At 51.2% G+C, this 23,707-nt stretch overlaps 1 protein-coding gene across 3 annotated transcripts in view; it reads right to left on the bottom strand.

The window, feature by feature from the left end:
- LOC135259819 (F-box/WD repeat-containing protein 7) overlaps nucleotides 1-23,707 on the bottom strand; it is a 144,106-nt gene that overhangs the window by 14,668 nt on the left and 105,731 nt on the right. For 2 of the 3 annotated variants that reach the window (XM_064344586.1, XM_064344587.1), the window contains exons 4-8: nucleotides 10,047-10,129; nucleotides 7,095-7,236; nucleotides 4,831-4,965; nucleotides 3,697-3,820; nucleotides 969-1,105 (exon numbers count right to left, since the gene is read on the bottom strand). In XM_064344586.1, coding sequence (XP_064200656.1) covers nucleotides 969-1,105; nucleotides 3,697-3,820; nucleotides 4,831-4,965; nucleotides 7,095-7,236; nucleotides 10,047-10,129 — 621 coding nt within the window. Of the gene's footprint in view, nucleotides 1-968; nucleotides 1,106-3,696; nucleotides 3,821-4,830; nucleotides 4,966-7,094; nucleotides 7,237-10,046; nucleotides 10,130-15,094; nucleotides 15,544-23,707 lie in introns of those variants that run through there. The other variant, XM_064344588.1, reaches the window with a different exon arrangement.

Raw genomic sequence — 23,707 nt, 5'->3', positions numbered from 1 at the left:
GAGGAGGAAGCGGGAGGTCAAAGGTTAAGGTCGAGACACACACACACACACACACACACATCAAAAGCAAGGTTGCAAGAAGGCAAATATTGACCGCAGTGAAACTGGGCCAAACAAACTGCTGATGAGGTAAACTTTCAAAGAGCTTTGAGGCACAGCAACAAGGACAGACTTTGCCCACAATTCACCTGGAAACAGGATGGAACCTTTTCAACCGGCTCCCGTTTAGACATTTTGGGGAACATAATAGAAACGCGCACGAAACTTTGCAAATCTCTTCGAGCCGCGGCGAAAAAAAAGCTGGAACTGAAATGCGGTTCGGCGGGAACCACCTGCTGACGACGAGCGCACGCTCCAATTGGCTGATTGGGAAAGTGGCCCTCAAAGACACTCTGCCTCGTTCTTTCAATCAAACGGACGCTCGGAAGGAGGATTTATCACTCAGGGCTGCGGGAGCTAGCCATTAACTTTTTTTATGGCATGCATTAAACACACGGCCCAGAATTTAGTGCATCTCCGTTCCATATATGGCGTCTTGTTTTCGGAAGAAAATTAATCTTTGCTGTCCTTGTCAGTCACAGCCTGTGTACATAAAAACCCGAATGAGATGGAAGTTCTTCGTTTCCTGAATACTGTACATTCGAGCTAAAAAATTAAGAGCCTTTCTAGCAAACTGAATTATGCAACTGACATTTTTTAGTCTCCAGCACAACGTGCCCTTCTACATTTTTGCTGAAAAGATTCGCTACATAAGTGCACTTGCAGAAGTTATTACTCTGAGAAAAAACATTCTACACAAATAACCTTGATGGAACTCCAATCTTTTAGTAACAAACTTGTAGCGTTTGCTGCTTTCAGTAAGATCCTCACATACTGCAGTTACCGGGCTAAAGATTTGGGGAGGCGGTAGGGATCTGTAGGGAGGAACTCTACGCCAGGTGACTGGGGATAAGAGGCCTTGTGTGTACCTTTGGGGATTTGAGGTCTCCTCTTCTCCAGTTGGTGTCTATCCGGTGCTGCCTGATGTAGGCGCTCTTCCAGGGGCTGTGGGTGAACCCCGGTTTCATCACCTTCCTCCTCTTGACGTGGAGCGCCTCGTTAATACCTGACGGGGTAAACAAGCGCTCAGAAGGAGGAGACGGGGGGGGGGGCGGGCTTTCGGGGGTTCTGTGCCAGACACCCTCGCCAGGACCCTCCAGGAAGGCGGGAGGGTGGGGGGGGGGGGGCGGAAGCTGGTTTAGTTAGCCTCGGTTCCGCCTGACAGCTTTCATCGGATGTCTACCTGCTAAATGTGAAACGGGATAATCTCTCCCACTCAGCCAACAAACATGCTTTCAACCGTGTCGGGTTTGCTTGGCAACAGAAGGAGCCTTCTGGGCAGCGCCACCAACCGAAGCAGCGCGCTGCTTCTTCCGCAAGAACGCTGGCCTTGCTTCTCAAACTCAACAGCCTGGCAAGTGTTATAACAAAGCAAATAAAACAATAAAAAAAAAAAACTATAATAATGATCAAATAATGCGATGAGAAAAAGCCCTTGGAAAGCGCCCTGCAGGTCTAGCACGGTTGTAATAACGCGACGGCTTAGGCAGCTGCCGCCGACGTGCGAGCCAACATTCCTGCTAATGACACGCCTGCATGAGAGCGCAGCCCCAGCTGGAGAGCATGCGCGGGAGCCAGGCTAGCTGCGCAGGAGCGCTCCCGCGGCAACAGACCAGCCGGCTCAGAACTGTCAAATCCACACCTGCAGGATTACAGCTGTAAGCAGCGTATTAATGCACAGCTCTGAATCACAGCTTTACGCAGTGTATTAATGCACAGCTCTGGATTACAGCTGTACGCAGTGTATAGCGATGCACAACTCTGTAGTGATGCACAGTTCTGCAGTGAAGCACAGTTTTGTAGTGATGCACAGTTCTATACTGATGCACAGTTTTGTAGTGATGCACAGCTCTGTATTAATGCATAGCTCTGCAGCAATGCACAGGTCTGTACTAATGCACAGCTCTGTATTAATGCACAGGTCTGCAGCGATGCACAGGTCTGTATTGATGCACAGGTCTGCAGCGATGCACAGGTCTGTATTGATGCACAGGTCAGTAGCGATGCAGAGCTCTGTATTGATGCACAGTTCTGTATTAATGCACAGCTCTGCAGTGACGCACAGTTCTGTAGTGATGCACAGCGCTGTATTGATGCACAGGTCTGCAGTGATGGAGAGCCCTGTATTAATGCACTGGTCTGTACAAATGCACAACTCTGTACTGATGCACAGCTCTGTATTAATGCACAGGTCTGCAGCGATGCACAGGTCTGTATTGATGCACAGGTCAGTAGCGATGCAGAGCTCTGTATTGATGCAGATTTCTGTATTAATGCACAGCTCTGCAGTGATGCACAGTTCTGTATTGATGCACAGCGCTGTATTGATGCACAGCTCTGCAGTGACGCACAGTTCTGTAGTGATGCACAGCGCTGTATTGATGCACAGCGCTGTATTGATGCACATCTCTGCAGTGACGCACAGTTCTGTAGTGATGCACAGCTCTGTATTGATGCACATCTCTGCAGTGATGCACAGGTCTGTATTGATGCAGAGCTCTGTATTGATGCACAGCGCTGTATTGATGCACATCTCTGCAGTGACGCACAGTTCTGTAGTGATGCACAGCTCTGTATTAATGCACAGCTCTGCAGTGACGCACAGTTCTGTAGTGATGCACAGGTCTGCAGCGATGCACAGCTCTGTATTAATGCACATCTCTGCAGTGACGCACAGTTCTGTAGTGATGCACAGCGCTGTATTAATGCACAGGTCTGCAGTGATGCACAGCGCTGTATTGATGCATAGGTCTGCAGCAATGCACAGTTCTGTATTAATGCACAGCTCTGTAGTGACGCACAGTTCTGTAGTGATGCACAGTTCTGTATTAATGCACAGGTCTGCAGTGATGCACAGCGCTGTATTGATGCATAGGTCTGTATTGATGCAGAGCTCTGTATTGATGCACAGTTCTGTATTAATGCACAGCTCTGTAGTGACGCACAGTTCTGTAGTGATGCACAGCGCTGTATTGATGCACAGGTCTGCAGTGATGAACAGCCCTGGCTCAGCAAACAGAGACTGCTGTAAATCTGCGGCAGGCCAGGCTGGCTGGCGTTAAGCCTGCTCCTGGCATCCTGGGGAACCGTGTGTGTGTGTGCGCATGTGGACAGACCAATCAATTTAATCTGTGAGAAACCTATGACATGTTTGGGCATTGACAATGACACACACCTTTGCTGTATGTTTAACTGCAGTCCCAATTCATTAAACTGAGCAGTGCATGGTTGCTGCTGTATGAGTTGCGTAAGGTCGCTGTACGATTTGTGTAAGGTTGCTGTACGAGTTATGCAAGGTTGCTGCTGCGTGAGTTGCCCTTTTCTGAAAGAGTTGCCCATGGCTGCTGTCTGAGTTGTGTAAAGTTGCAGAACGAGCTGCTTAAGGTTGCTGTATGAGTTGTGTAAGGTTTCTGTGCGAGTAGCCCTTTGCTGTATGAGTTGTGTAAGGTTGCTGTGTGAGAGGCCCTTTGCAGTATTGGTTCTGTAAGGTTGCTGTGTGAGAGGCCCGTTGCGGTATGAGTTCTGTAAGGTCACTGTGCGAGCGGCCATTTGCTGTATGAGTTGTGTAAGGTTGCTGTGCGAGTTGCGCAGGCTCACCTTCCTCCCTGCACTTCTCCCTCCAGAGCAGGTTGTCCTCGGCCAGGATGCGCCAGTATCGGCAGGTCTGGGCTGCCTGCAGCAGGTCTTTGGGTTCCAGGAAGGACAGCACGTACAGGGCCAGCTGAGAGAGAGAGAGAGACACGGTCACGCACGCGCTCAGTACCTCACCAGCACCAGCCCACAGCCCCACCCCCAGCACCTAAAACCCCAGCACCCAGCCCCAGCCCCACCCCCAGCACCCACCCTCCCCCAGCCCCAGCCGCACTCCCAGCTCCACCCCCAGCCGGCCTTTTTAATGGCGCTGTTCATAACCGCCGTGTCACTGGTCCGCCGGTCCACCACTGGCTCAAATTTAATTCCGACAAAAACTCATTTATCGCGACGCAAAACCCCGCCGCTGCGTTTCCGGCGGAGCCCGGGAGCCGGGGGGAGCGGGGGGGAGCCGGGGGGAGCGGGGAGAAGGCAATTACGGGGTTCGGATTCTCCAATATCCTGGGCGAGGGCCGACGCCGGCGTTTCCCACCCCGGATTAAAAGCGGCGGCCGGGCCCACCGTCGGGGGGTTTTAATTTGCGTCCGCGCGGGGACCCCGGGTCAAGGGAGCGGGGTGCCAGACTTCCCTCCCCTCCCTCCCTCTCATCTCTCTCTTTCCCGTTCCCTCTCTCTCCTTCTCTCTGCGTGCAGAGGAAGAGAGAAAAACCGAACCTCTCTCTCTCTCTTTCTCGCTCCCTCTCTCCCTCTGTGCAGAGGAAGAGAAACCGAACCTCTCTCTCTCCGTCTAATAGGAAACTCTCGGGGGATTCTTGGAAGGCGTAGGAAAGGAGGCGATCCACACGAGTTTGCCTCCGCGGCAGAAACGCGTGCCGAAGGAACCGTGACCCCGTCCCAGCAGCCTCCGCTTCCCAGCTACTTCACACATCCCTCTCTCTCTCACTGTCCTAATTACAGAGACGCGCGGCACGCGTCGCCGAACAGGAACTGGAAGAACCGGCGCGTCAGTCAGGTTCTGCGACTCCGCCCTGACGCCAGCGCGCTCACGCTTCTGGCTGGCGCGACGAAATGTCTGCGAGCGGGGCGGGCGTGTCCGTCCGGGTGGGGGCGGGACGGGGCGGGGCGGAGCCCCCAGGCTCACCTCTTTGGGCAGCAGGGAGATGAAGTCCCTCTGGAACTGCGGCTCGATCACCTGCATCATGTGCTTGACCTGTGTGGGCTCGCAGCTGTCGATGAGCTCGTCCAGCGCCAGGAGCTTCTCCGGACCGCTCCAGCTCTGAAACGCACGGGGGAGAGAGAGAGAGAGAGAGAGAGAGAGACGTTAACATTAACACGCGGTCCCAGCCGACCCCGCTACACACACACGCTAACAGGAGAGTACCGCCAGCGAGCTCAGCGCAGGTTCATTACAACGGGCACTCGAGTTAAGCTCTCGTCTACGCGACTCTTTGCAGAAGAGGTCCTTTCTGCAGCGAGCGCCAGTCCTTGTTATTGCCTGTGCAAACTTAGCGTAGCGAAGCAACGGGTTCAGAAACCTGAAAGGCTCAGCAGCGCCCGCGGCTGGGCCGCCCCGTCGAAACTCGGACCCCGCCCCGAAATTACGAGGTGGCAGGGACCGCGGTTGGGGGCCAGGAGAGAGCGAGCGCGGAGTTTAGCATTGGCTTCAGGGCCTTTCTAAACGCTGTGGGCCTTAATGGGTCCCATACGCAGGGCTCTTAGCGCACGGGCACCGATGCGCTCGTTAAAGACTCCTAATTCGCGGTCCCCCCCACCCCGGTTAATGTCCCGTCGCCGAGGAACGCCGAGCCGGGGAGTCCCTGGCGGTATGAGAGAGCGCGTGGCCCGGCGGAAAGGATCGGGGGGCCCGACCGTTAGGGGGCCAGCTCGGTTGCCGCCAGCGACGCGCGAACAAACTTCCCCTCCTCCGGAGTCCGAGCTCTGGCCGTTTCGCAGGGAAGTGCTTTAAACTCGGGGGAAATAAGGGGGGGGTGGCGGGTGGGGGGGGTATTTAGAAAAAAGAAAGGCTTTTAAATGATGCAATCTGTCAGGAGGCGCCCGTTTGTTTTCAGTCTAATTGCATCACGCCGTGCCATGGCAGACGGCGGGCATCCTTCCTGGACGCCGGGGGGGTCGTTACCGGGAAGCCCGTGCCAACGAAAGCAAAGCCACGATCCCAGCGCCCCGGGCCCGCCCACCCGCCCGCACCCCATCCCATCCCATCCAGACCGGTTAACGAGCCTGGGCCGGACAGAACTGCGGCATCCTCCGAAAATGGACTCGGGGGGGCGCGACAGGAAACGGGGCGCGTTATCTCCGAGGAAACGGCTGGTCATGGCGTCCGTGCGCGCGGGAGTGTGCAGGAGACGGTGAGATTCGCGCCGAGCTCTCTCCCCGTTCGAGACCCCCCTTTTCATGTCCGGCCGTAACGACTACCGTTAACTCGCCAGATTCGCCCATTCCACGCTAAAACGCTCTTTTCTTAAAGGCGTTAGATTCCAGGTTAGGGTGCAACCGGGCATCGCGGTTCCCAAAAAAAGTGCTTTCTGAACGTCCGAGCCCAGAATAGCAGCCCCGATTCACCACAAAGCCTTTTCTTAAAGGATTTCTGTTCGGTTCCTGGATCTGATGCCGCAAACAAAAAGAAGAGATAAGAACAGCGCTGGGGAAACGCCCGAAAAAAAAAGGACTTGCGCCTGCGCACAGAAAGACTGAAAAACACCGTTTCAAAGGTCAGCCTCCGCTACGGAACGAACATCCCAACCTGCCTTTAACAGAGCTCTGTAGCTCCGTTAGCTAAGGCAGCGAGCGGCGCGGTGTGCAGGGAAGGTGGGGTCGGATCCCTCAGTGCTTTCGTTAAGCCCAACTCGTTCACGGCAACCGGCCAAAATCTGGCGCTGTAGTTCAGTGCCCCACCCCGCGGCGCCTCTCCTGAAGTACGGAGGGGGGGGGGATTCTGAGGATTACACTAAAGATTATATCTGCCGGGGGCGAAGGCCCCCGCTTTAAAGACGTCTGCACCGGAGCGCAAGGGGAAAACAAATCGAGCAGACGCCCCCCCCACCGGAACCTCCGAATCGACTAGCCGTGTTTGGAGGGGCAGGTTAATTCCACGCTAGCACGCGCCGCAGGACGCTAGCGAGGCCGCAGTCATCTCGAGGTCTGAGGGAACGCTGGACGGGAGAGCCACAAACCCGTCGGGTCGCGAAAACCAGATGGCGAGAATCCAACGAGAGAGGAAGGGGAGAGGGAGAAAGGGGGAGGGGGGGGGGGCAGAGGAGAGAGAAAGAGAAAGAAACGAGTGACAGAGGAGCGAGGAGAGAAGACTACAGTGAACGATCACCGGGTGACTGTCTACCTCATGGCCCTCCGTGCTGGGACCCGGGCGTTTAGGGGGGCGGGGCTTACCTGAAACGTGCGGAGCCACTCCTGGAGCCCCGACGGCGGCTGGATGGAGGTGATGCGGCGCCTCTGCTGCCCCTGCCCGTTGGCCGCCCTCAAGTCCCCGAACGTGGTGGGCGTGGCCGGGTACGGAACCAGTCCCGTAGGGCTGCCACATCAAAGATGAGGGGAGGGGGGGCGGGAGGAAGAGAGAGGGGAAAATTCAGACGCATTAATCGGATATCTCCGGGCAAAGCACCTTTTCACGGAAAACAATATTAAAAATCTGCATTCCCCGCAGCTTTCCGTGATCAGCTTTCAAAACGTTACAAGCGCGTTAAGAGGGGGACTATTTGGACAGACTCGCGCGTTTGGATTAGGCTACAGAGTGCCGTTATGAACTGCCCCGAAGAGGATAACGATGATGAGATTTGGGGCAGAAAACTCTTTATCTTGTGGTTTCTAATCTCTTATCAAACATTTCCTTTGAGTTTGGGGAGGGGGAGGGCGGGGAGGGCCACGTGGAGAATCTGTTCTCAATGATAACAAAGGAGTAACTGTAATATCGCGCTTCTGGCGGTGGGAGAGATGCACGATTGATATTAATGAGATAAACATATTGCTTCTGGGCTTTGCGCAGACAAGTTGGCTTCTCAACCTGCTGTCTTCTCATCAAACACGATGATGTAGCGGGGAGGGGGGTGGGAGAAAAAAAAAAACAGCTGCTCACCATACCCCGCACTATAATTCACGCTGGAAACAGAGGAAGCCCAGCGCGAACGCGCTACCGTGACCTTCGACCCCCTTCTAATTACGTTCGTTGTAAATCTGCCCCGCTCCTGGCCGGTTTCAAAAGAAAACCTCGGGCAGGGGGGGCGGGGGGGCGGCTAAACGGTGCCGTTTCTCACGGGGGGGGCCCGGTCGGTCCGCGGGTGCCGAAAGCTTCAAAGAGGGACGTCCTCCCGAGCGTGGCGCTCGGCGTCAGGAATTCCCGCGCGCCGGGGGCGGGACCCGGGGCCAGCGAACGAGCTCTTCAAAGCGCGGGTGCTTATGATGCAGAAACGGCAACGGGGGGGGGGGGGAAGCCAGCTCAGCACTGTTCCACTGCCCGGTGACAGCGTCCTTTAAAGTCAGAAAAGTCTAGTTTCTTCCCGTGAGCGGAGACGGGTCCGTTTCGTAACGGCGGATGAATTTTTAACGGGATTTAAAAGTGGAGAGGATCGCAGGTACGCCGGTTAAAACCCGGGAGGGGCTGCCAGCGAGATGGCGGTGGGCAGGGAGATGGCGGTACGCGGTCGTTGTTGCCGGGAAGACGGAACCGAGAGCGGCGCTGGACTTAGCATCCCTTACAAATCTCCAGTGCCGGGGAGGGCTAAAACAGGCTAATCTGCTAATCCTCCAGCTCGAAACAAAGGGTAGCGCTAATCGCCAGAGACGCCGACAGGGCGGACCGATCGATCGATTGGGGGGGGAGGATCCTCGAACGAGAGCCTGAAGCAGCAGGTTATGAGAGCGAATCCCAGGTGGGACGCGACTAACGTTTGGCTAACCCAGACACGAGCGTCGAGTGCAAAAACAGACAGACGCAATGCATGCTGGGAGCGAGGCCAAAAAACGCCTCGAGAGGAGCGCGTTGGGTTAGTCAGGTCACGACGTGTTGCAGGAAAAGTGGCATCATTTGCACACGCTCCCTAAGTTTTATTTCTAAAAGGGAGGAGCTTGCATTTCACACAGCAGTCTCTACAGCACGTACTGAAAAAGCTCCAAACCGTGAGCTCCCAGGTCTGGTCTCTGACGCTGGGGCGGGGCGCGGCCGGCCTGGTTCTGAGCGCGAGGTGAACCGCACGCTCGGGAGCTCCCAAGCGAGGAGTTTCCGTGACGACGCCGCCCGACGACTCCCAGCCGTTCGGACCCGGAGCGTGCGTTTTACTGAGCAGGTGCTTACCGGTTGGGAGGTTGCCACGGTAGCGAGAAGGTGCTGACAGACAGAGAACTTGGGGGGGGGGGGTCGGGGGTGGGGGGTGGGGGGCTTAACTGAGCTGCCGCAGTGCAGTCAACCCGTCGACAGTCCGTCAGTCTCTGTCTGCGAACCAGGAATCGATCGATCGCTCGGATACCCGATCGTCCGTTCCCTCCCGCCTGGATCCGGAGCTACGCAATCCGTACGGGACCAGGGCAGCACCCCCCCGCGGTCGCATCACTCCCGCGGAGGGGAGGGGAGGGCAGGGAGGCATCCGCACTCCTCCTTTGGATGGAGGCGTTTCCTCAATAAAGCCTTTTCACCCAGGCGGGGCAGACGCGTCGGAAGAGCTCACGTGATCGTTTTTAGAAACCCGTCGGGCTTACCAGCCGCGATATCCTCTCCCCGACTGCCCCTGAGAATTGTGGGTTGTGAGAACAATGCGGCCTTTCGTTTTCCCGAGATCGCGAGACTTTAAGGTAGCAGCGGTTGAGTAGTGTGGGGGGCCATGGGAAGGGGGGGGGGGTGTTTTCCCTGGAATTTTTCCATCATTTCCACCACCTCCATTTTCTCCTGTAATATTTCTCCATGTTTTACTCCAGGCCGGTGACGCTCTCCCACACTCCTCTGCCTCCCTCGAGCAGCGTAGCCGTGGGTGTGCGGGCCGTTCCAGCGACCCCCTCCGTCCCCGCAAGGCCGCGGAGTTACCGCGACACAGCAGCGTGCCCCCCGCCCGAAAAATAAGCGGAAAAGCAGCGCCCACGCTCGCTGCTCCCACAAGCCCTGGCCTTGCACGCGCTCACTAACATGCGCATTAGACAGACTGTGTGAATGGGCTCTTCCAGGTAGCCTCTCGCACACCGATGCGAATAAGGTGGGCGTGGATGGCTCTTGGGACAGCCAGGTTTGTTTGGTCTGTGCTAGGTAACGGTGAATGCGTTTGTGAGGGGTGGGGGGCGGGTGAGTGGGTTTGTGAGGGTGGGGGGTGGGTGAGTGGGTTTGTGAGGGGCGGGGGTTACCTTGGGTATTCCGAGCCTTTGCAGGGCTTCTTCCCTGAAGGGAAAGACCGGACCTCGGGGCCATGGTCCAGCTTTCTCTTCATCTGCAAGACAAAAGAGGAGAACGGAGCGGTCAAGAGGAGCACGGAGGGCGGACCGCGAGCGCTGCCGCCGAAACCACCTGAGATTTACACCTGACCGCTTAACGGACCAGGGACTACCGCTGATTTACATCTGACCGGGGGGGGGGGGCCTGAGGCTGACCAACGGTCGATCGATCGCAGAGGAACGCAAACAAATCTACGCTGGAGCACGCCGCCTCTTCGCTAAGCAAACACCGAAGAACGCCCGGGGCTGCCCCTCGCTGTTTAAACCACCCCCCCCCCCACCCCATTCACCCCCCCTTATGACGGCCGTTCACTGGTCTACCAGCTTCACAAAGCCCAAAGCCACACGGAGACAGTCAACCCTTTCCGACTGCGGCGTGTAGCCTGAGGGGTCTGTTTGGATCCCTGTATCACTTCCCAACAGAAAAGGGCACTGGCCATGTAACGCTGATGTGGGCACATAACATTTTAAAGCGATAATCGGGAGCCATTTTGTGAAGTGGGTGTTCCAGGTAAAGTGAACCAAAAATAGAAAGATCCTAAATGAACAGCTGGGCCAAGGTGGGAAACTGATATATGGCATTAGGCACAGAGCCCATCTTTCTAGGTGAATTCGTTCTGCGGCGTGGAGAGCCTTCCTCCACCCGTTGGGGGGGGGGATAGGGACCCTGGTTCCTGGTTCTGCCAGGAGGGGGGGGGGCGAGGGCTGTAAAGGCCTGCAGTGGGGGGGGGGAGGGGCGGAGTCTGTGAAGGCCGCGTACGGGAAACGCTGTCGCTTTGATTTGCAGGACTCCACAGCGACAGGGCTGCCTGCAGACTGCACCCCCGGCACCAGACACCCGCTTGATTTATACTGCTGCTCAGGGAGGGAAATAGAGCAGCCCATTCTTCACTGTGCCCTCTCTCTCTCTCTCTCTCTCTCGCTCTCTCTGCCTCAAAAACATCCACAAGCAAACACGCAAACACACGCACACAAACACCCAAACAAACACCAAACATACATACACACAAACAGATGCACATACAAACCACACACACACACACACACACACACACACAGACCTGCGGTACACATACACCCACTCAGACACAAGCATGGGAACAGGCATGCACACACACACGTGCACACAAGCACATACACACACACACACACCATCAAAGCCCCTTGTCGCCTGCCTCAGTGCATAGTTCCACCCTAGATACGCCACCACACAAAGCCTACACTGTCCACTCACACAAGAACACCACATTCAGGGAGGAAAAAAGCAGTATTTTTGGGAAGCAGTTACATATGAAATTTATTTGCTGTCTCACTGGACTTCAGTCCCACTTTATGCAGGACGTGGGCCGTAGGCCACTCAAAGTGTTTGGGACTCTTCTCTGAGAAAGTGGGCCAATCAGAAGCCATTTGGGACTCTTGTCAGGGAATGTGGCCCAATCACAAGCCATAAGGGACTCTCCTAAGAGGATGTGGGCCAATCAAAAGCTGTTTGGGACTCTCCTCTCAGGCCTGTCCAAGGAAATCCCTGTCCAAGTCCCTAGCTGATGAAGACTCACCGGGGTGCCCGTGCGTGGTTTCCAGGATGGAACGCGGCCGGATACCGACAGTGATGTCACAGAGGGAAACTCCGGACAGCGGGTCTGCTCCTCCCAACCGCTTTCCCACAATGCAACTGCAGCCCAGAGCACATTTCACCGCTCCTCTGACAACAGCGGTGAGACTGTAGCGATCAGCCTTGTGCTAAACAAGCGTTTCGAAATTCCACTGTGTGTGTGAAAGGTGCTATACAAATAAGCTTGCCTCGTCTAGCCTAAACAAGCTTGGCAAGATGCTGAGGTAGAAACTGAGAGACGTTCGGTCTGTCGCTGTTACTAGGGGTGATGGTGGATTTCCGAGGCGTCAGCACGCCAGTACAAAAGACAGGAGCGTCACACGGGAAGCACGGGGTAAAAATGGGGGCTTGGCACCCCCCCACTCTGCAGACGATTGGATGATGAGGACACCGGGGGGCACGTGTTCTCAGAGAAGAAGCCTCAGTGTTGACAGGCCTGGGGTTCTGATTAAAGCGCCCTTCAAAGTATGAGTGACGGGCGGGGGGGGGGGGGCGGGGTAAGAGCAGTCGTAAATCAAGGGCACGGGCACATCAGTAGAGCCTCGGTCCCGGCGGGCGTACGCGAACGCCTCGTTACCGCCACCGCAGACGCGAGACGAGCGTCGCCGGACGGGCCCTCGAGCGCGTTTTCCGCGCGGCGGCGAGAGAACTTCGTTATTTACGGGCTGTTCAAACGTTCCCTTTCCTGCCGAAGGAAGTCGCTCGCTCGTTTTGTCAGGCGGTTCGACTGGTCGGGTTAGCCGCCGCCAAAACCCGCGCCCGTTCTCGAAGGGCCGTGACCTCACCGCGACGACGAGCTTCGAGGAGAAAAAAAGGGGGTGAGGAAGAAGAGAGGGCGAGACCGAGCGAGAGAAAGGAGAACGGAGATGAAAGGGAATAGGGAAGAGTGCTCTTGAGCTAAGGCACCCATAAGCTTCGCTGTAACGTGCCGTTTGCGCACCTCTCCCAACCTTAATAGCAATGAGGAACTGCAGGGCTCCTGAAACCTCCCTCCTTCAGACGCGTGGTAGAGACACAAGGGCACGTCAGGGGATTTCCTACACGTACAAGCCTCGCCTGCATGCTGCTTACATAATGGACCATTAACTCCTTTTCTCTGTGAAGCATTCAAAATGAACAATGACAAAAATTCTTGCTCCAACATAAATATGACAGAGGAACTCCGTGGTTGGCAAGTATAGTATAGTAATGTTAACAGGTGTGCGAAAATGGTGAAGTATAAATTAGCCTACTTGGTTGCTGTCCTTATTAAAATCAACGACGGCTAAATATCACCTATACTGTATATACCCATTGAGTGAATGAATAAGAGAGAGAGAAGCCCAGCTATCATGGTTGTATCTCTAAGAGGATTAATTCTATAGGCTGAATGTTCGATGGACCCTCCTATCAGCACCTGAATTGCGTAACCAAACTAGAAATAAAATTAAATGGCAGTTTTACTTGGCATTTAAAGGCCAACACGCTTTCCTCACAGTGCTTTACTGAAGATTCAGACATGAAAAAGGTTTTCCGTGGTGGTCATTACAGAATATGAGTGTTTGGTCACAGATGGTTAGGCTATGCAATTTCAGCTACACTGGGAACGGCATTGTGCATACCGATCCCCTGGGAACCAAAATCTAAGTAGTCAACAGCGAGGGATGTAATTTCCTATGCTAAATCCGCAACAATTTGTACAGACAGAATACGCATCGACCCCCCGCTTATTTAAGCCCAAAAATATTGAGACCTGAAATCAACAGCCGGAGAGAATACAGAGCATATACATGCATTTTCAACTAAAATAAGTGTTTTTTTATTGTTAATTGCTTATGAGCAAGCACATGCACATCATGGGCAATCTGTAGTTCACTAAAATGAGGACACGGAAAGGTAAAATGACTAGATGGTGATGGAGAAATGTGTTAGCATTACACGAAAAACAGAATTTCCACCAGCTGCGGATTCGGAAGCGTATTTTCTCAGGGACGTGCGGAAAATGTCTAAACGCAGCGAGCAGAAAGGGCGGGGAGTGTCCCTGCTCAGACAGCTCCTCCGTAACATCACACGCTGCTTCCTCGTCGCAACACGTTTTAAAATAGATTACGTTCTGGAACCTAGAAATCAGGTTCTGAAGTCATCTGGGTGCAGAAAAGGCACGTTTACCTTGAACACGTTTCCAATATTACATTAAACATTTCCACTGATTGCGCAAGCGCGATTCGTTTGGAGAGATAATGCACTTGGACCAAGTTGACGGATATGTTTCTTAAACAAACTTATAAAAAACTGGAAAATAAATATTTTCGTATATATGGAAGAGACATATATGTTGCACTAGCTATTAACCACGTAGGCCTATGATAGCCTGTCATAGTCTGTCAGCAACATCGAGATTCTTCAACAGGCTGTATGGGGAAGGCTTCGAGTCCATACTTCAAACACCACTTCGAAATCTCACGCACAGCAGGACCGACATCTCCGCGGTAACTTGCGCAATGGAACATGGCACACACAGTAATAAGCATTATTTTGCTCTTTTGTGATAGCCCAAAATGTGCTAAAGGCGAAAGGAAAATTTGTTTCAATGTGTCAAGGACTCGTTCAACACACCCAATACTGCGAACGACCGAATAAGCACAGGCGATTACGGGAAATAATGAACATCTTTGCTGCACATGACAGAAGCAACCATGGCAGCTGCCTGTTGGCGGAGGGGTGCTTTAACACCACGCTGAACACATTACAATGTGGTGTTAATTTCCTCAAACCGCGCCCGGTCACGTCAAGGAAAAGACCATTTAAAATCTTTGCAGATATCCTATATGGTCCCATGCGAGGGGTGTTGTATGAGCATCCGTGCAGTAAAGTGCTGATGTGCCGGATCTCTCGTCCATATACCGTAGCACGCAGGTGCAGTAGCATAGACATTACGGGAGAATGATTTGGCAGAATCGCACAATTTAAATAAATCGCATCAAGAAACGACCTCGCGTCTTTTTTTCTTTTCAGTATGAAATCAATGCCCTTGATCTACGGATCTAAATTCCCGAGGTCCTCGCTGCTACTTAAGCCACGGATACAGACAGAAATCATCTAATTCTGGCCAGCTCAAATGCATACATTTTAAGGAAGTCTGGCATTTAAAGCAGTTATAGCTACCGCAACGCCATACCAAGGATTTATATTTAATGGACAGCTAAGTAAATATGCCGATCGTGATTAAAATTATGCAAGGACCTCACAACCAAAGGCTACACGATGTCGATTACGGCTAAGGCTGAAAAAAATGCGGAAAATCATCTACTGCGATGCGCAGTTCGCTAACTGGACGCGGATATAAAACGGTAAAAAACCACTAACTCACTTTATAAAAGATCATCTTTAAAGTGCCGTAGAACCCCATCGTTGTAATCCTGTGTGGTTTTCTTCACTGCGAGTATCTGAAGCCCCAGTCTCTGTGCCTGGTAGGTATTCTCTGGCAGCGGTTGAGAAGTACACACTCAGGTAGATTCGACACTATCTCTGATGTGAACATGCTCGGGCACGTCACCGAAAGCAGAGGCGAATTTCAGAACCCGGCAATGAGAGAGCTTCGCAGTGACACCAACAGACGCTCGGTAACAATTCAGCAGTTCTCTCACAACTGCCAGCCCCCGAGGACTCCGGGAGGATAATAAGGGGAGGGATAGCGAGAAGAAAGCAGAGGTGGTGTCGGAAGGAAGGAGGGAAGAAGGGGGGTCATAGAGAAAGGGGAGGATCGTGCTCGCTTTAAGCCTCTGCTCTGCCGTTTTCAGCTGGGGGTTCGACTCCCATCTTCCCCGGCGGTGAGGAAGCGAATGGTGCAGTCCAAGCGTCCACGCTATGCGCAGTACATCAATTAAATGAACACAACCTAGGGACTGCGAGCGACTGCAGAAGCGCCTGATAGTAAAACACTGAGCAGGGGGGAAAACACGATGCAACATTCTGCATGGATTGACAATAACTGAACATGGTCTCTAAAGTGTTGCCCCCAAACCCCCACCACTCCGCCCTGCATCCTATTATTCCACCCATCACTGCGCGCGTGGCATTTTCACTGTGTTCCTCATCTGCTGCAAAGTTCGTCCGGTAGTGGAAGGTTAGCATTTTAACAAACTAATCGGAACAACAAAAGTAGCGTCGGCACCTTCAATGGAGGTTATTTGATCACCAGGACATTGTTACTTCTGAAAATTATGTTTTCATCTCGCTTTCAAAGGAAATACCGAATGAACATTCATTTTTGTATTTATGCTGTAATGGGGAATGGGCTACATGTATGATAATTCATTTGGTACAGACCTAGGCTACACACTGTCAAACTACTATGTAAAGACACATCATGTAAACATACGTTTAAAAAACGTTTAAATCATATAGATGTTTAATTCAATTTATAGATCTCCAATATATATTGTAAGCTTCATGAGGAAAGGCGCCAGACTTCTCCAAATTGATTTTAATTTTAAAATGTACTTTACTGTTGACGGCAGCGCCTGGAAGTCTGTGAAATATCATTTAATGTTGACAGATAAAGTCAACATTAAATGATTCAGAAAAAGAGAAAATAAAGCACAAAGAGAGTACTGAAACTGCTCGTTAAACAGAAGTGTCTAAATACCTCATTGGTATTCTGACAACTTCTCTAAGTAATAAAGAAACGGCTTTGCTTTGTGTCATTTATTAGAAAGCAATCCTCCTGTTGCACCCAACTTGACTTTTCTTCTTTAAATAAAGGGCAGGGAAGAGAAGAATGTCGGGCATTTTGCGCCGTTTGAGCCGAGAGAAGGGGGAAACGTAAATTATGATCTAGAGAAAAACAGCAAAGAACAGAACTGCCCTGCAGGCATACAATTTAGGGAATGTGCCTGGACTCGTAGGTAAGGGTTAACGGACAGACATTCAGCAACAGCACAATCGCTTTCAACAAAATGGCCCGACCAAAAAAAAAATTAAAAAAATAAAACGGATGGTAACGCCCCCTCCTCCCACCCCAACAGACTGGTTGCCAACAATGTTGTGGTGGTTTCCATTGTTTAAATGCCAGCAAAATCCACTCCTTGCATTGGTCACAGTTTCGCATCCCAGTTCCAGCTACTGTTTACAAAACACAACGTGCATAAACCGGGACAGAGAAGCTAAACACAAGCAAGCCCAAAGGGCACGAGCTTTACCACACGTGACTGCCCGCAGCTCCGAGCCACTCACCACCTCTAAATATCTGAGCACCGGAAAGTAAATTAAAGAAAAGCAAACCACCCTACTGTAAACAGGGTTCAGATGCCCAGGATGGCAGGTGCATTTCAGGCGAAGTTCTTTTAGTGACTTGCACTTAAATCAAGGGATGTACTTTTATGTTAATTTGACACTTACCTAAGAATACTTAACCGAATAATGAAACAATGAAATGTAAGGTTTTTCCCCCTCACAGTATGCGAGTCTGGTTCTGTGTTAATAATGACTCACGGCAAAAAGACTTGCATTCAACTCACATTTCTCTACAGGAACATGAATAATATCTATGACTTATCTGTTCTGTGCAGGGCTTTGCGCTATATTAATATTAATGAGAAATAATTTTGCAGTTTTTTAGTACCTGACTTCTGATTACAGAAATAAATTAGCATTTCACGGTTAAAAACATTCTGTCTCATCCCTGTTACACCTTAAATGTTTCCATTTACAAAACAATATTTCTGCTTTTACTTGGTCAAATTTTCTAGCCTTCCTCCCTTCAAATTCTGTCATAATTAGAATAAATACTATGAATGCCATCAAAAGGGGCTGCTCAACTGACTGCTTTGACAGATTTAACATTTTTGAATAAATATGCAACAAACATTTTGCCACAGATATCCACATTCACATCAAGCTACAAAACATTCCTAATATTTTAATGGTATGCTTCCAATAATATGGGCAAGACTTTGACACTTTTGCATTTTGGACTCAACGGACTCATACAATACTTGTAAGGTTATCTGAGCACCTTGTAAGGCACAGATCTGACACCACCTCCATGTAGCACAGTCAGGCTAATGTATCAGTTCCACCGTTTTAAAATGGTCTGATAAAGACCATGGTACTACATGGTCAAGAGAGTGATCAACAGTCTTAGCAACCAGCATGATAAATGCTCAGCTATGAGTTAGAGAGACAGCAGAAACATCTCTCCAATGCTGATGTTCTGCGTGATAATATGAGCCACAGATACCGTTTTTTTTGCGAAGACTTCATTAAGGGTGATGAAAACGCCCTTGGCAACAGAGTCTGCTCAAAATCTGCCCCCAACGCCAGCGGAACAGTGGATACAGTGTTTTAAACAGCTGTGTGCAATTATTTTTTGAACTTTCTCTGAAATTCTTCTCTTCCGATTTTAATTAACCATAAAGAATAGGCTACTATCTCTGAGAATACATAGATTACTTTAATTCACCCAAAGGAAAAAAAAAATCTAACTGAAGGGAGGTATGTGGCGTCTATACAGAGTGCTGTGTGTGTGTGAGCAGCAGACAATGGGATGGAGTTTAGAGAGGCAGGACATGTACTGTGATGCCCAAACACACCCACCAACATCCCCAGGGAACCTGCACTCTGGTTCAAAGGACAAAGCAGGAAAGTCCCTGGCTTGGTTCACTCCACAAAGGCCCACCCCAAAACACTACGACCAATATGTGAACATAAAAAGCTATTTCCATATCAAAGAAAAAGCCACATGAACTCATAGAAGAATCTACGTTCTCATTCACGTTCCCTCGAAAAAACTATAATCTCCATTTCTTTTTTGCCTGTTTCATAAAAGCAATACTTACACAGCGTGCTGTAGAACTACCCAGGGCTGGGGCTGATTAAATCTGAAATGCGTCCATTCAGGAAACGAACTGGAATTCAATTCATTAACTTAACTGAAAAATAAATGCCCTCAATGTTCTGAGGACATTTCAGTGAAAGAACTGGTTTATAGTTCAATTCCATTTCCGGTCTTGAAATGAATTAAAATCCCACAAAGATGTAAATGATATGCAGGATGAGAGGATAACTAATGATTTGAATAGTGTCCAAAATTTAGGTGGGGGGGGAAAAAAAACAAAAAAACTGGGAATGACGCTTACACACTGCGCACGGAACGCAGCCCACCTCATGCAATACTGAACTCACGGGGAACGCGCGCGTTTGACATTTACAGACCGAACATCAACGCGAACAGAGGGTCAACCGTCAGACTGAGATCAAACAAGGTCTTTCGGAAGAACTAAATTAAACGGGTGGGTAGGGAGGGGAAAAACGAAACGAGAGCGGTGAGAACGCACAATTTCGGGCGGACCCTCGCGCCGCTGAACTAGCGGTCTGGAAAGAGGATGACGCGGCGCTAATGGGCGCTAACGGGCGCTAACGCGGCCCAGGAACCGCAGGTGTTTGGCGTCGCTGCGCCCCGATCAGCGCCCGGCCGTTAGGGGACTCTCAGAAGGCGCGCGGGAGCGCAGAGACTGCCGCTCAGAGGGCCGTTTGAGGAGCATCTGGATCTCGTCAGGCACGCTAGGAAAAAAAACTGCCTTTATCGGCGAGTTTACGACAAGTAAATATTTGCACTGGTGGCGGGGAGGGAATAAAAAATAAAAAGTCCTTTGAGGCCCCGATGGTCGATTGGCGACTCCTAATATTCTGCCGCTCACCTGCTCCCTGGCATCGGGAGCGCCGAGAGCAGGTGTGCCGCCTGGCACAGCGCGCCCCGAATCTCTTATCGCCATGGCAACTGGCCCAACCAGACCAGGACAGAGGGGTTGGGCCGGCGGGACAGGGGGTGGTTTTTTCCCCGGCGCCCCCCTCCCCCCCCCCTCGGGAGACGGTTCCCAACCTCTACGCGGCGCCTGGAATGCGCGGAATGCGGAGGGGGGGCCGGCCCCGAGCCTTTGAAGGATCTGCGGGGCCATTGTTGCCTCGCCTTCTGTTGCGCGGTAACACATTAAACAGGGGCCCGGGCCCCGGGATCGGGGCCCTTTTACCAAACCCCGTGAGCCGCACGTGAGCCCCAACAAAGCGCCCGCTTCTGAGAACGAATCAAAGGCAGATTACTGCCTCAAGAAGAGCCATTAAGGGGATAGCAGAAACGAGTGCGTGCTTAGGCGATGCGTAGCTTCACAAACAAACTTCGGGTACGACAGGGAATTGTGTCGGGAACGCTCGCTAGTTTATGGAAAAACAAGCGGAAATGCGCACGGATGCAGGTTGGGTTACTTTCAGAATCGTAATTTACTGTAAGACGCCGAACGACGCGCACAGTTTTCAAGGCTTCTTTCCTTGTGAAAATAGCGCAGGCCTATTTTCAGGGTTAACAAAAAAAGACCCCAGAGCTGTAAGAGAGAAACAGCAGCGCCAATTTGTGGGCAAGACATTCTAAATGCGACTCTAAGCGCCCGCTGTTACACGGCTTCTCATGCGGAACACAAGTCTGCAGTTCATGTCACTGCGTTTTCTCATGGATGCTTATCCCACCGCCTCTAGGTTCAAACCAACACGACGGTCCAGTTCCCGAGCCCCGGTGGTGAAAACTGGCGCTATGAGCTTTGCAGCGCAGTACAGGTTAACGCCGAGAAGATCTATAAAGACGATTTCCTGGTAATGGCTCTGGTTACACATAAACAGACTCAGTTATGCAGAAGCAGAGCTTTCAAATATCTTTCAAGCTTTATACTTTCAGCTTTCTCACTGGGTTATTCAATACCCTTATGCACTTGTTTTGGCAGTACAGGAAGTGCCCAATCTTTCAGATTTTATTTACTCCCTTATTTTATGACAGAAGGATTAAGGTTTCTGGAAGTGTACTTCTGAATTGTAAGTACTTCAGCAGAGTTCGAGAAATAACCTACTTCAAAGTCTGAGACATTGTTTGAGCGGCCCACTTGTCAGTACTTCCGCCTTGCAGCCTACGAAAGTTCACGCAAACATTTGTTTGAGGTAATCAGGTCTCGCGAAGTGCTGGGAACTTTTCATATTTTGCGCTTCCCGATAGATTATTCATCTCTCCTCTCAGGAAAATAACTCGACAGTTTCTGTCTGATGGGTCAGTCCGCTAGCGTCTGGAAGCTGAGGCTGTGAAGCTAGGCTAGCCTCAGGGGAGCGGTGGTGGAAAGAGGTTCCACTTCATAAGCACTAGAGATACGGCCGCAACATGAAAGGGGCTGGAGTGAGTCTAACTGTGGCGGCGGGTTCACCTGAACCTTCTAGAAGAAAAGCACGTTTTATACAGCGTTCGGGTCGAGGAGAATCGCCACGGGCGCTGAACTGGGAGGCGAGCTGCGATCGAGCGCCGCTTAAAATCACTGTGGCGAAACCCTACCGTTGTTCTCCATTTTATTCTGATCTATTCTCCAAATCAAAAATTTCCTGTCTTCTTTCCAGCGAACAATAAAACGCGATCGTTTACTCTGATAACGTCATGAAGGGAGCTGTTGGGAGCGCACACACTAAGCCAGCTTCCAGAGGGCGAGAGACGAAGAACTCGAAGCCCCATGGGAATTAAGTCACAAAGCAAACACGAACACGGGAACGACAAACAAAAACATTTAAGCGATTTTATCTACCAATAAATGTGACGCCGCCTGTCAAAAATATTTTTCATTTCGAAACGCGGCCGAGGGGGAAAATGGAGTGCTGTGATTCAAAGGGAAAGCAACTGCAGCTTGGTTATTTCCTTATGTACCCTCAAAAGTATACAGTACGCAACAGCAATCTCAACAAAGAAAACAAAATAAAGAAAGGGGCCTCTCCACTGGGTTCCTTTACTCAAAACGACCCTCCTCAGGTGTTGACGCTGAGACAAACTAAGAGCGTGCGCTTCATGTTTGCTCGGTTGATTTGAGATGAAGACCTGTATCGCAAAGCATTGTGGGATATTGGAGGCTTACAGAGAGAACCTATATAGATTACAATCACTTTTCCTCTTGGCTAATTGGTGAAGCCCACAGTGTGTACTTTCACAACACCCCACACCACACAGGTCCAGACCAGTCAGTTGAGTGACATAATTTCCATTCCAGTGCGATAAAATTGAGAAAAATATTAAGATGTGTAAAAAAAAGTACTGAACTGCATATATTCTTGACAGAGCTGCTAGAAGTTAAAACTCAATAAAACCGCATTTTGGACTGGGCCCCAAAGATGAGTCACATTTCAAACGGTCGCGATCGTATTTAATTGGGTTGTTAATTGGCAGAGGACTCTCTGGGCGCTCATTAGGGACCGACACCAAAGTCCTTCCGTGAGCTTCAGGTGTCTCCGTTTACACGCAGCGTCCTCTTTCTGTCTCAGCGTGGCCTCTAAGAACACGGGAACATTGAAAACACGAGACCCAGCGAATCTTTACAGCCCAATGAAGGACTGGAAGAGCCTGGAAAAAAAAATTCTCTAGGCAAAAAAACAGATCCAGATTCACCCCTGTGCCCCGACCCGTTTGCATTTACGACAAATGAGGGGGCAACGGGCCCCAACACATCGGCCAATGAACAAACAGCCCGCGGCGGCGTCGCGACCTCCCCCTGCCGAACAAAGGTGGCGAATCACGTGGGGTGGAATCATGCTGCTTCAGCTTCAGGGGGGGGCAACCTGGACAGATCACACGCCATTAAACTTCTCCCGTGAAACAGCGAGGAACACCCCTGCCGTAAGGACGTGAACCTTCTCATAACTGCTTCGTATCACAGCTTGTATTGGTGCGTGTAACTTGGAGAAATGCTTGTAGAAACTAGTGCTAGTGCTTGGCCCTAAAGGAGAGGAGAAGAGATACTGTAGGACTCCGATTAGCAGGGGAATGAAGACTGCAAATCACAGAAGGCCCGGCTGATTATGTGAGAGACAGCTACATATACATTGTGGTCATTGTAATGCATTACAGAGGTTTCTGCAACGTTTATATGGCTATATGAAACAATGACAGTAACAGCTACAAGAGAGGCATGCATCATAATCAATATAAAAGATCAGCACAACCTCTTAGCCCTGCGTTGGCTGCTTCTCCTTCTCAGTGACAGGTGATATCCGATTCCCCAGACTGTGCATCCAATCTCTATGTGAGTAATGATCCAGTACTGTCCCTTCTGGTGGATTACTGATACAGTGCGGTGTGAGCGTAGCATTATTAAGTGGTCAGGAGTCTCCGTGATCAAGTCATCCCACATCAAGATCCTCCATCAAATTAAAGAGGGAACCATGACACTCATATACTTCAGTCTCCCGCGGTGATCGATACAGGACTCCGGAGTGCGGCGCCGCGACCTCCTTTTCATTTTGAAAAGGTGTACGGCGTGCCCGTTACTGATGGTGTGGAAATGAACACACAACACGGAGCTGGAGGAATACACAGGGTTTCGCATAAGGAGAAAACAGACCCGTGTGACCGATGCATTACATTATTACATTACATTACAGGCATTTAGCAGACGCTCTTATCCAGAGCGACGTACAACAAGTGCATTAGTTCAAGGTGCAGAGGTGCAAAAGAAACACACTAGAGTGAAGTAAAGATCGTAGTGCCAGAAGTGACCACATAGATCAGGACTCCAACCCTGTAGAGTAACTTGTTCAGCAAACAACAATCCTACCAAGTACAAACTAGCACTGGAATCACATTTGCCTAATCAGACAAAAGCAATCCTGCCAAATAAAAACTAACGTAATCGTATTGGCCTAACTAGGTACATTGATGCACTGGGATACTTGTGCGCAACGTTTAATCACCAGAGACGCCTTACGATGTCCGCGATGCGTCGAGGAGGCGCGGGCTCTCGAGCGAAGCTGAAGACAGCCGAGCCGCGCGCTCAAAAAGGCCACGCCCCCTAAAAAACGAAAATGCGAGGAAATGCGGGACGACGGCATTCCTTCGCCGCCCGAGCCTTTCGTCTCCCGAGCGGCGTGTAAAAAACCGAAACGGAGGAGCCGAGCCGGAACCCCGCGGCTCCTT

Source organism: Anguilla rostrata, chromosome 7 (assembly GCF_018555375.3).
Source record: "Anguilla rostrata isolate EN2019 chromosome 7, ASM1855537v3, whole genome shotgun sequence".
Lineage (NCBI taxonomy): Eukaryota > Metazoa > Chordata > Actinopteri > Anguilliformes > Anguillidae > Anguilla > Anguilla rostrata.
This window is presented reverse-complemented; position numbering and strand designations above follow the sequence as displayed.